At 39.5% G+C, this 13,125-nt stretch overlaps 1 protein-coding gene across 3 annotated transcripts in view; it reads right to left on the bottom strand.

Annotated features, from left to right (window-relative positions):
* Positions 1-13,125, bottom strand: part of acap3a (ArfGAP with coiled-coil, ankyrin repeat and PH domains 3a) — a 64,733-nt gene that overhangs the window by 14,546 nt on the left and 37,062 nt on the right. For all 3 annotated transcript variants that reach the window (XM_044038732.1, XM_044038730.1, XM_044038731.1), the window contains 7 exons: positions 10,151-10,209; positions 9,665-9,848; positions 8,250-8,294; positions 8,057-8,152; positions 7,672-7,746; positions 5,429-5,440; positions 901-1,013 (listed from right to left, as the gene is read on the bottom strand). In XM_044038732.1, the coding sequence (XP_043894667.1) occupies positions 901-1,013; positions 5,429-5,440; positions 7,672-7,746; positions 8,057-8,152; positions 8,250-8,294; positions 9,665-9,848; positions 10,151-10,209 (584 nt within the window). The remainder of the gene's footprint in view (positions 1-900; positions 1,014-5,428; positions 5,441-7,671; positions 7,747-8,056; positions 8,153-8,249; positions 8,295-9,664; positions 9,849-10,150; positions 10,210-13,125) is intronic.

Raw genomic sequence — 13,125 nt, 5'->3', positions numbered from 1 at the left:
CAGCAGAAAAATCACTTCTTGTGGTACCTAGATCAAGATCATTAAAACACCAGGGAGACGGGGCTTTCGCTGTGGTGGCTCCCAAATATTGTCAAAGACATTAGAATTGCTCTCACACTGCCAGTTTTGTGTTTTATATTTCTCTATTGAATTGCTTGTATTGCCTGTCTGCTTTATGTATTTATGTGATGTACAACACTTTGGTCAACTCGTCGTTTTTAAATGTGCTATAGAAATGAAGTTGGATTGGATTGGACACGAAAGGACGTATGTCTGTTTAGCTGTCCAACCGGCTGCTTGACAGGCTTCAAACTTGGCAGTTGACTTACAAAGGGCACCAGTGTGTGCAGTGCTGACCTTGGAGGTTTTTGGATGAAAAAAGCAAGAGATATCAGTAGAAATGTGACAGATGTATCACTAAAAGGGCCGCTTTCACCCGTTCAAGTAACAGACTGAATGGATACTTTAATAGTAGGTAGAAATGATCACTCTGTAAACTATATATAAATCATATTTTTCTCTCCAGAACACACAGATATATACATCTACACGTCTGTGAGAAAGAAAATCGGTAGACCCAACTATCTTCCTATTTTAAGAACTCCAGCCAGCAACAAGCCCTCTTATTAAATTAAATATACAGTATGAGTAATATGTCACATGCATCACCCAAGATAATAACACGTGTTTATACATAATGCCTTTGTTATGTTATGTTATAGACTGCTGTAACAAAAACCTACAGATTAAATCCAACATGAACCACGAACATGCAGAAATAACAAAAAAAAAAAGACACAAATTATTATGAACAACGTATAAAACAAAACAATGCTTCACGTCATTCATGCCTTGAAACACATAACCCTTGTTCTCACTGTTGGCGTCATACAAATGTACCTGTTCCAGGTCTTAAAGGCATTGCTGGCCCTCTTGAACAGGTAGCCCTCCATCACCACACCATTAGGAGCATCCACGTTGAACTCCACCTTAGAGTCGTCATATGCAAAGTCCTGAGAGACAGGAAAAAAGAGAGACACAGGAACCGCAAATGAATCCCAGCCATCAAAAAAAAAAAGAGAGGTCACCACAACAGCTGATCCTTGTCAGGATGCTTCTCTGTCCTTCAGCGGGTCAAACGGGAAACACACACTTTGTTCCTTTTCCGCAATGAAGAGGCTTGCTTTTTCCTGGAATCGCAGTAACGTTCGACGTGCATTTCACCGTACACACAGTCCATAAACCAGACACATCAGCAGAAATCGTGCGATCATGCAGAAACACACCACGTGTGAGCGTATGTACGCACGGGAGTGGAGTCATGCCATCTTCCCGTGTGGCACACAGAGGGCATTTCATAACCCAACAGATGTGAGTGTGACGCAAGTTATTACATAAACAGGGGGTGATTCATGTGAAATTACCATGCAACCTTTTTTATGACTTACAGCTTCTTCATGACACCTAACATTTTAATGAAACCCAACAGAGGGTCGTTAGGGCTGACTCATTGCTAAATGAATGGAATTAAAGGAATCACAAAAATCACCACGTAAACATCAGTGTTTTTGATGTTTCCTGTAAATTAAGAGGAACACGGAACAGTTTGTCCTCAGACTACTAAAAACCAGCAAAGATAGAATATTAATTATCCTATTTACTTTCAACTTTTCACACATATTCTCCAAAAGTCAGTTTAGACTTTTTAACAGCACAGAAGTATCAGTCATAGAAATGCCAAAATACATGAAAAAAAACAACTTTCCTGTTGCTTTATAAGAATGTGTGTACTCGCGGCAGCACTGAGCACATTAACTACTCACTACATGTCTGAATAACAGCAAGACTTACTGCTGTTTAAATGTGCAATCAAAGGGAAGAAAGGCCAAGTTCCCACAGAGAGCGAGACAGCACATTTCTGTCAAACCCAATTCTTAACACTGAAACTGCAGGTTTTCATATACAGCCAAAAAAAAAAAAGATAACCTAATCTAAGTAATATCCCAAAGTCACAAACAGTTACAAACATCTGAGACAGTTGAATACAAGTTAAGATAGAACATAATCATATTTTAGCCACAGTTTTGTGGCTAACAAAATAAGATAGCAGAGGCTATAACCTGTCATAATTCCAACTTAAACATTCATTATACATTTCTATAGGTCTATTTACCCTTTACTGCACCCATTAAAATTCAACACTAATAATTGCTGAGAAAAAGTCTGCGATAGCAATCTAATTACAATAAATAGAGCAATCAAGTCACAGCATCAAACTGCATGTGTAATGCAAATGAACCCACCAAACCGCTGTTCCACCGGCAAAAGATCTTCATTTTCAGACGCTTAGTGTGCTCCAACAACATCGAAAAGATCACAAAAAAAAAACAAAAAAAAAACTATTGGATCTGAAAGGGTAACTCTCTCAGAGTAGAAACATGTCGTTCTTCACTCTCTGCAGGCTGTGGCTCTCACAGCGCACTGTGCTGCTGCTGCATCGCGGTGAGTTATTCCAACACTGACATGTGTGCCCTCGACTTCAGCCACCTGCCTGCTGCCCTGTGAGCCTCTGGATTAGCACTAATTACCATACAGCTGCCAATCTCTTCATAACAGGACACTGTGAGGAAGAACTGTGGGCAACGTCGCACTGTGCCATACTTTAATGTAGCTGCTTTGGACCCAAAGACAAGCAACTCCCTAAACACACCTCCCTCCCTGGAGAAGGTGGGAGTTACATTCCCCATGTTGATCTATCTGGCAGGCAGCTATGGTCACCAAACTAGGGGGCTACTACTGAGACTTTACACTGAATGTCTACACTGACAAAAAGCTCCATTCACAACTGAAACCTGCAATGCAACTTCAAAAAGAAGATGAAGGGAATCCATCTTACCTTCAGTTGTCACAACAAGCCTTTGTTTTCTTTGAATAAAGCACATGACAAACACTGAAAACGATGTGCACTGGATGTTTCTCTGCAATCTCTCAAACTCACAACAAAGGTCATCTTTTTTTAATGACGCTACGTCACGCGGACAAAATCCGTGAATTATTGATCAGGCGTGGAAACTGTGGCTTGGAGAGCAAAATAAGTTAAGTGTTGTGAAGCAGCAGGCAGATGAACAGAAGAACGGATGATGCAGACAACATGTCCTGATGCTCCGTCCACCTGCTGCTGCTGTATGTGGAGCAGCCTGCGGGCAAGACTGCAGACTTCTGACAGCGAATGGTGAGGCCAGTTGGAAGCAGTGATTACTCATTCTGCTGTGTTTATTTACCGTCTTTGACATACTTCTGTGTCTCATTATCATATTATAATATGAGCTTTCATCTATTTGGACAAAGACACATTTTGTCATTTTGCCTTTGTACACCACCACGATGAATTTGAAATGATTCTTTTTTTCTTCAAACCCCTCAAATGAAAGCTGAGAGTCCCCATTTAAACACAGCGAATGAACCACAGCTCCCTGACAATCTGTTTGGTAATTTTGTTACTATAAAACAGAAAGACAGGTTTATGTAAAGGTAAAATGTATTTGAATACGTGAGGAAAATACAATTGGCACAGGTGGTGCCAAAATGTGCCAACGGAAACTAAGTTTTCTTAGTTTTCGTCCTTGTACATTTATTTCATACATAAGCCTTTTAAGTTCCTATGAAGTGTGTTTATTTTTTACAATATATTATCTGTGCCGTGTGAGCACTGAGGATTAAAATGGCATCTTTTGTTGGGTTTGGGACACAATACTTTATGATGACCTTTTTGCATCTTGTAAAAACTCCATATTACAAAAAACTAACACTAAAACACAAATAAAAACAAAACTAAAACTAAGCATTTACAAAAACAAAAACTAATAACACACTAGCTCTATACCCACTCTAACAACAAATTAAAACTAACTCGTTTTAAAAACAAAAAGTCAAAACCAAATAAAAACTAAAATCCAAAACTATAAAAACCTTAAATGAGAGAAAACCGAGAAAATGTTATAACAGATCAGTGGCTAATCAGATTCCTTGCAGCACTATCCTGATCTCAAACTTCAAAAAACGCTGCTCTGAATCTGCAGAAAGTTCACCGACTCCTCTAATGAGCGTGGAATACAAAAGCGATGTTCGGGTTGAGAAAAATCAAAAAGCCAAAACACGAGACAAGAAAACCGCACGTCACTTGATGCTTCAGTCTTTGGGCCTTCGTCTGATGAATTCATCTAATGAAGATCCCCCTGGGCTGGAACATCACGTGTTAATGAATGAACAGAGCTATATTTGTCCACATGGCAGCAGTAGCTGTTGTTCCTCTAATTCCCCGATGAATGACATTATTTACACTGAGAGGACAAACAACATTTGGAGAAACTTGTATTAAGTATTATTATTCTTTTTATCAGCCTCCAAATGAAGTTTATAGGAGTAATTCAAATGAGCAACACCAGCAAACTCACTGAGAATCAGCAAGGTTTTGTTGTAAATTGGATAAAGACTAAATAACTCATAAAAATATAATACAAACGAGAACAAGGTAAAAATAGCCACAGCCGTATTATTACAGCACATATATATTGTTACTTGACGTGTTACTCCCTGATGTGGGAGATGTGAACTAAATATCATTATTTCATTACAACATCTCTCCGCAGTATTAGGTAGTAAAAATAGATGCAGGAGACGCGGCATGTAGAGCCGTGCCACTGATGTAAACATAGAAATATGGAGCAGCGGCAGCAGCAGCAGCACATCCGCTGCATTTGACAGGACTTCTCCATTAAATCTGTGGTTAAAAATGAATGGCTCTGCATTCAGATGCGTTCGCTGATTCGTGTGCTCGCTGCCGGCAGTAGTGCGAGTCCACAGGTGGACCACTTAAACTCCCTTTCTGTTCCCCATGGTTTTTTTTTTTTCTTGTACTGACCAACGGCCACCCCTTTGTCCTCGTGTTAGTTTACACAAGGCTTATTGTACACGCTTGATGTGGTGAGGAGGGAGAGAAGGAGCACAGAAGTAAAGGGAAAAGAAAAGAGAATCTCTTAAGTCTCCTTAAGGAGGAAGAAAAGAATTAAATGTATGTCACACTGCTCTGAAAACAGTGTTTGAATTCTACTTTTAGCATGAACACTGATTCTGATTCAGAAATGACACTTATGAGAGTAAAATAGCACATTTTAAGACACTTGCAGAGGGGAACGTAGAAGACGAAGAAGAAGTTCTCTGTACATTTCTTGGCAACAAAGTTCAACTCATTTCTCTTTGTAAATTATTCAAGATGTACATCAGCCTGACAGAGTCGAGACTAAAGCCGAAGGAAAACTTCAAAGAGGTTTTCTGATGTTCAGCACTAATGTTGCACTCTGCCAGCACGCTGAACCAAAGCTGTGTTTCATGGAAACATTGTGGGAAAATAAAACGGAGGATTCCTCACCTGCATCAGGGTCTGAGCGGCGACGGCAGCAGAGGAAACATGAAGACAGAGGAACAGAGAATACAGCATTAGAAACACACACAGAGGCAGAGGAGATAATACAATAATCTTTCTTAAAACTTCATCACCTTATTACAACACCTCAACATTTTTATGCAGATTTCAAAAGAGGCTCTTTTGATTCGCGACCTTTTTCAGTTTACTACTGCATGTCCCTTGGTGAAGAATAGTTCACGCGGCTTTAGAGTCTAACAGCTCTAACAGCAATGACAGATCAATAACTGGCTCCCCACATGACCCAGCCCTTCCCTGTGGCTCTGCTCACTACACAGAGTGCAGCGCCTGCAGGAAGAGCACTGACTGACTGTCTGACAGAAGGCCACTGATCCTGGGGGCACAGAGGAGCCAGACACTGGGCCCCCTGAAAATAAATAGGTTTGTTTGAATTATTGACAGAGAGTGTACTCTACATTTGAAGAAGTGAGTGTATAAAAAATAATAATGTACATAATGAATCAATGAAGAAGTAAAGGCATTACAGATCAAAAAGAAATCTGACAGTGTTGTCAATTATATTACGATTACATATGGTGGAACCTGATACGTTCTGAAAAAATGAAACCTAAAAATGGTGGTAGGATATGCAGTTATCCTACCTAAAGGCACCTGACACCCCATGTGTGCCTCAGGGATAGGGCTACACTCACACATGAGGAGCCACACTGAAAGGAAATGACTGCCTGTCTCCTAATCCGTCAATGGACGGACACTTCATCACCTCCAGGTGAATTTATGTCCCTAAGATCAAAGTAAAATTACGATTTCACAGCCATGTCAGTGAGACTGCTGTTAAAGTCACAATAATGGTTTAAGTTACATCAGCTAACTCAGCCTCGTTCAAACTAATCCAATCCATTGCAATTGTAATTTTACTGATGTTAATATCTTCACAGTCATTGAATTTTCTGGAAATACACAGCAGATATTCAAGGTCCCAAGAGGATATATTCTACTGAATTTTTCTCCAGTAATTTGATTCATGAGCAAATAAATGCAGAGTTGAAGACTTCCCCATCAGCTTCAGCATTAGCACTGTGATGCTCCTTCTCTGTTTGACATTTCTCTGACTAATTTTCAAGGAACCTTAAATGCAGACACTCAAGTTCATTACAAATCATCTTAAGGTTAAATATGTCTGTAGCAAACGTGAAGACAGTCCAAATAATATACAACAAAACCTCATTCTGGTGAACACAATGCGCTCCTGCTTAGAAATCAACCACCATGTACAGCAGGCAACAGTGGGAATAAAACACTTAATTTAAACTGCTTTGAAGCTTAAATCAATTCTCGACCTTGTTAGGGAGATTAATCAAACACTTCCCAGCTGCCCAGGTCTAATCCCTCCCCGGTCACAACAGGCACACTGGGGTCAAGTGGCAGCCTGGATCTTAAAAGGTGTGATGTGAGCACATTGACATCCTGTTAGCGTTCGAGTACAGTTATCTGTCAACCTGCCAACCTTACCGACAATAAAAGATGCTTCAAGGTCGATTTCAGCCCATCCTCAAAAAATGCCTCAATCATTTGTCTGTGTAGAAATATCAAAACCAAGCAAACAGGACTGCTGAGTTCTTGGTGTGTGTTGCCAAGATTAAGTGTTTTGTTCATTACAGTTTAGGTATTTTTTGTCATACATTTCGAACTTGACATCTAAAAACATGAATTAATGTGATGTAAACAAATATAAGTTTGACTGTTTTGCACTGTATATCATATAATTTGCACTAATTTATAAGATACCTCAATAAAGTCACCACGGTTTAGTTCTTGCTTTGTTAGACTTTCTTTTTTATATTCTGTTATTTGAATGTAGTTGTTATTTAAATTTAGTTAGCTAATTCTTTTATCTTCACACACACTTTACCTTCAGAATTTAATTTAATTTAATTTAATTTAATTTAATTTAATTTAATTTAATTTAATTTAATTTAATTTCATTTCATTTCATTTAGTATTACTGTTTGGGCCGACCGGGATCAGAGACTGAAATTTCGGTCCTACTGTGCCTCATGTTTAATGTGTGTTGTAATGACAATAAGAATCTTGAATCCTGAATAAATTAACTAGAAATGTCAGGACTGTCCATGTGGGAATTTAATATACAGTACATACGATATTTGGTATGTTTACTATTTTTTGTTTGTTTGCTTCAAAAATAAACAATAATAATAGGAACTCACCCTCTGCTGAATGGTGGCATGTTTATGCTCCATTTCCCTCTTCTCCATGGCTGAATCAATCACCAGCTGATCCAGCTGAAGGTCAGTTCAACAGGAGCAAAAAAAAAAAACAACAACAAAAAGTTCAGTCAAATTCATTCATTTAGCAGTAAAACAATTACAAAAGGACTAGATTAAGTCAGAGCTGCTTTGATTCAGAGTAGTTGACTATAACACTTTCCACTGGCAAACACAAATGACACGTTAGGTCAGTGGTCGTGGAAGGATGAAGCATCGATTCAGTTCTCCTGCAGCAATAAACCTGCTGTGACAAACAAGCTGGCTCATGAATAACGGCCTTTTTTTCACACATGTGCACTACAGAAGATTAAGATGCTCCGCTCACCTCAGCGGCCAGTTTCTTCATGTACGGGTCGATCTCGTCGAGCAGGTTGTAGCCCTGCTGAAACAGCGAGTACTGGGCGTGCATGAACGACAGCATCTGAGCAGGGGCAGAAGCAAGTGTTCAGTATTTGCCGCCGCTCGCACGACTCTCTGTGCATTCGTGGAATGTGTTATCAAGTTGGGCACTGACTTACCGCATCCAGAATCTCAAACTTCTTCTTCGCCTGCAGAACGTTAATCTACAGTGAGAAGAAAAGGTAGATTTTAATCGTCTGGACTCCTGATCATTTTGTTGACAATGCCCACAATATTTGACTCAACTTCCTCTCGTTGACATCTATCGTGACAACATTAATGCTTATGCATGGGTGAGAAAAACTCCTTTTGTGCTGCATTTAAGAGGTCACATATACATATAACATATCCCCCTGCAGCTTTGACCTTTTCTGCCTTGAGACATTTTCAGTGAAGACCCTCAAAAGGGTCAAATGTCTGAGAGACAACTGCCGGCAGACAAACCACAGAATGGAAAGAGGGCACGGCCTTCACAGCAGTGAAACTGAATCAGTCACTTTGTTCCCACGGGCACACTCTCGAGAAGGAGGTTACAACTTGTGGGCAACATAACGCAGCTTATTAACAGAATGTGTCACAAAGGCACAAAGGAATGGACACAGATGTTGCTGCAGGATAGCGCTCATACGTTTAGTGAAATGACCCTGTGTAGTATAAATAAACAAATAAACTGTAACACAGGGATGTTATGAAGTCTCCTATTAATCAGTGTTTACTACATGAAATATAAGACCTTGGAAAACCAACGGGGATTAACATTTATGAATAAAAGATGACAGTAAACGTTGGGAAAATCATGTAACACTGGGAAACTTTTAAAATCACCTTTTACATTTTGAGGCCTATATACATGTATATACAATACTCTAATGTATATACAATCTCTACTACAAACCCTAAATTGGTAATTATCATTTCTAATGTTTCTGTAATGGTTAATACACCAGTATGTAGAAAATTATATTTTTAACACTTAAATATAACTAGAATTATTGTCCATACATGAAATGTACCGTTTTACAAAATAAACTGAAAAAAATGATTATTATTTCTTGACTAAGATGTCAAATTATAGTTATTTACTTGCATGCTTGAACTGCAAATTTTGTTTTAGTGGTTGAATGTTATGCTCGATTCATTTCTGACTTCATTTTCACATTCATTTTTTCTTTTAAACAAGCTTTTGAAAGATTTCTAAAATATTTATGTTCTCTCTATGACGGGAGGTCTAATAAATGTGTAAAGCACTGTCATTTTTTAGACCCGTTGTGTTTAGAGCTCAAAGAATAGGACATAATAAGGATGTCAGATGTAGTTGAGGTGACATTTTTATGCTTTCAACCCATTGTGTTTTCCTCCTGGATTACTTAAACTGCTTCTTTTGTTGAAATATGGGTTAAATAGTCCTATAATCCAAGACATGGATAAAATACCACGTTCATGTACACAAATATGAAGAAAACATGCATATCACACAAACTAAACATCATCTATAACCACGTCAAAGTAAACTGCTACAGACAGAAGAGCTGACCTGTAGCACATAGTCCAGAGCGAGGTGTCGGAAGCACTTGCGGGTGATGCTGAGCGTGCTGGTGGCTTCTTCCACCTCGTGAGGCTTGTTCCTCGGTGCCTGAGCGTTCTTCACCTGCGCTATCTCCATATCCTCTCGCACCCTGTCAAAGTGCTTCTTGGTCTCCTTGAACTTGCGAACATCCCTGACAGACACAGACACCGAGTTTAACAAGGTCAAATAACGACACTGACAGGGAGTTATGACGGTACATGGATATTTACCAGGACGAGGGGTCACCACAAAGTCAATGCGAGGTTTAAAGTTTGTTACATTGTTCACATGCCTGTGACAAAATATCTAGGCTGCACTCAGTTTAATATTTAAAGAGACAAAAAGGGTTTTCAGGGGCAACAAGGGGACGTCTGCGCTATTAAAGTTGTGGTGTTTTTCTCTACCTGCGTTGAATTTTTCATGCGAATAAAGTTGCTTGGTAGGTTTACTCACTCTTTCACAAAGTTGTGCAACTGCTGCTTCACAGACCTCTGAGCTTGATCGAACAGAATCTGAAACACACAGAAAGAATAAACACATTATACAGCAGCAGCTGAAAGACACTGGCCAAACATTTTTGCATATTTCATATTTCGGGAGTGTAGAATTGTTATGTTGGTAACTCAACCCCAATGCATCAATAATTTAGCATTAAAACATGTATCTCTTTTATTTTGATAAGCGTCTTTAAATTTTTTAAGACTGAATTACTCATGTAAAACATTCTTTACAAGTTCCATCTACTCCGTTTTCATCTAGAACTGTGATTGAAACACTATTAACGTCACAATTATACTGCTTTAACTCTTTTTAACCTTAATTAATAACACTATGTGTCATCTCTGCTATTTCCATTTGCTGTTTCATGTTTTTTTGTGCAAAATAACCCACAAAGTGTATATTTATAACAGATTTAAGGAAAAAACTTGAAGCTTGTTGTGTTTAACAGTAACCCATAGCAACCGACATTATTGTACAGTATAATATTGAAACCCATTGATATCATTATCTCAGTAGTAGTCTTATAAGGAGCCAAACTGTATGAATTTCAACCCATTCTTTTTATTATGAGAACATAAAGGCTGCTTATCTATCGATATACTGCTTCCGTCAAACCGCCTGCATGTTTTTTCAACCACCAGAGGGCGACACAACACAACTTTTTGATGCATTCAAATGGTGCAAATCAGCTCTTCCCGCCTGCTGGAATGAATGGCAGAGGAACGCCACACTGACTCAAACACACCTGCTCTAATGTGATAACATGCTGCCTTCAATTAGGTGCTTTACATTCAAGGTCCCTCCCTCCTCTCTGATGACACTTGGAACACATTGTCTTTGATTTCCCCTGCTATCCCACTGCTGCTGCTGCTGCTGCTAAATAGGTCACAGACGAAGAGAGGGAGAAAGAGAGAGGATGGGATTTTGCTTCCATGTGACGTTACAGAATCTGCATCCAGTGCAGGGTGCAAACCAACTTAGACAAATTGTCGCACAGTAGCCTATACTCTTATAAACTAAGTGACCAGCTGGACTCATCAAAGTGTTCCTCATCCTGTCTGAATAATTGGATAAAGAACTCTGTGTGTGGATTAGGCCCTATACGACGAGTCATCCGGGTGCTTTAACACAGGGATTACGGAAGCCGATGATGAAAAAGGGAACTTCTCTATTGTCGTAACTGTAGATAAAGGCAGTGAACAGCGGGAGCCAGTAACCAGCAGAAAAAAAATAAATATAGATGGATTTTAACCAGACTTGAAAACAAAAATGTGGCTCAGTTGGAAGCGGTCAGCTTTTATAGTGTTCTTGCCAGTGCCTCCAAAAGAGCAGTGTTTGTTTTGATCATGGGTTCAGGCCTCGTTTTTACTGCTCCATAAACTCACTACGTCGAAATATGTGTGAAAGTGGATGAGCAAAGATGCTCAAGCATCCACTTCACTGTTTGTGATTAATGCACGACGGAACCACTCCAAAAACCAGAAACATGTCTCGTCAGATAAATGAACTCCCTGTAATTGCTTCATGCAAAGTGCGGCGTTAAAGACGGCATGTGTGGTCAGTCTGTCTCCCCCGGACACAGTTAAACAAGTGCAAGCGAGAACTGGAATGTTGTGTTCTTGATCCACATCAGTGTGCCACGCCACACACACCTGAGTGTGAGCTTAGTTCGGGCATCATCACTGAGATGGATGCTCATGTTTGCTCGATGTAAACCACCAGTCTCTATCTAGAGTCAACAAGTGCACCTCCACATAATGTTTGTGAGTGAGTGGTGGCAGGAAAGCTGTGACGGGACTTCCTGACGCTGAGGTTAGTGCAGCCTGTGGCATTCCTGAGCTGCTTTGTGGGAAGCTGACACCCTACTTTCATTGGACCCAGGTTTCACAAGTTTGTCTCTGCGCGATGTGTACGAGCCAGACTGCAAGAGAGGAAAGACGAATAACCAGTGCACTGCCTAAAGATGCCTTGAAGGATTTTGTATTTTAATTAGCTCTTTTAAAAATGCAGCATTTGATGATAAAAGTTGCCGTACAATGTCTTTTTTTGGAACATCTGAAAAGCAGCGTAAAGACGCTGCTTCTGCTACAACCCAAATTTAGCAGAAAGGGGGAGAACAACATCAACTGCCCGACCTCATCTGACTGCTCACTCTCGCCACAGTCATCGGCTTGTAAAGAAGCCAACTCCGATAAGACAGAAAAAAAAAGTACAACCCACTGGCATGAAACTGGAGCCACACCACAATATACCACCACGTATCACCACAATCCCAAATCACAACACGCAGACTATATACACAACAGTGGTGTGCTGAAAGTAACGCGCCAGCAAACCATGAAGTTTTCTAAATATATGATGACCCTCCAAACACATGAAAGTCAAAACATTCAATTATTGCACCTCGGATACACAGAGTTTTTCTTTAATGGGAGCTATAATTTTGTTCCTGAGAAAAGTGCTCTGAGCGCCTTCAATGCAGCACAGAACATGGAAGTGGGACCTCTAGCTTGCACTCTGAAAAAAAATAAAATAAATATGATTTTGCCAAATCCCTCCTTCTTCATAGTCTCAGAGAGCTATGACCCACAGGCTCACAGTCAGGTTTAATAAATAAATAATAAATATTACAAACTTTACCACCTGAGAAAATATTGACCTCTTGGAATAACATCATTATCACCAACGTTATTTATTCCCAATAATATGAATTTACTCTCTCATCATTGTCCTCTTACTCACATACACTTCAGACACTGGAATAGTGAAATTCGATGAACATAGAGGGAGAGATAAGGTGACTCTAATTACTATTATTTTATTTAGTATTATTATTTTCATTTGTTTCATTTTCTATGCACTCCTCAGCTGCACTCGGCAAATACAGTAGAAAAGTATTTCTGATTTTCCACCAGAGGAAGCACCAA

This window comes from Solea senegalensis, linkage group LG11 (assembly GCF_019176455.1).
Source record: "Solea senegalensis isolate Sse05_10M linkage group LG11, IFAPA_SoseM_1, whole genome shotgun sequence".
NCBI lineage: Eukaryota > Metazoa > Chordata > Actinopteri > Pleuronectiformes > Soleidae > Solea > Solea senegalensis.
Note: the sequence above shows the minus strand (reverse complement) of the source record. Positions and strands in the feature narration are given on the sequence as shown.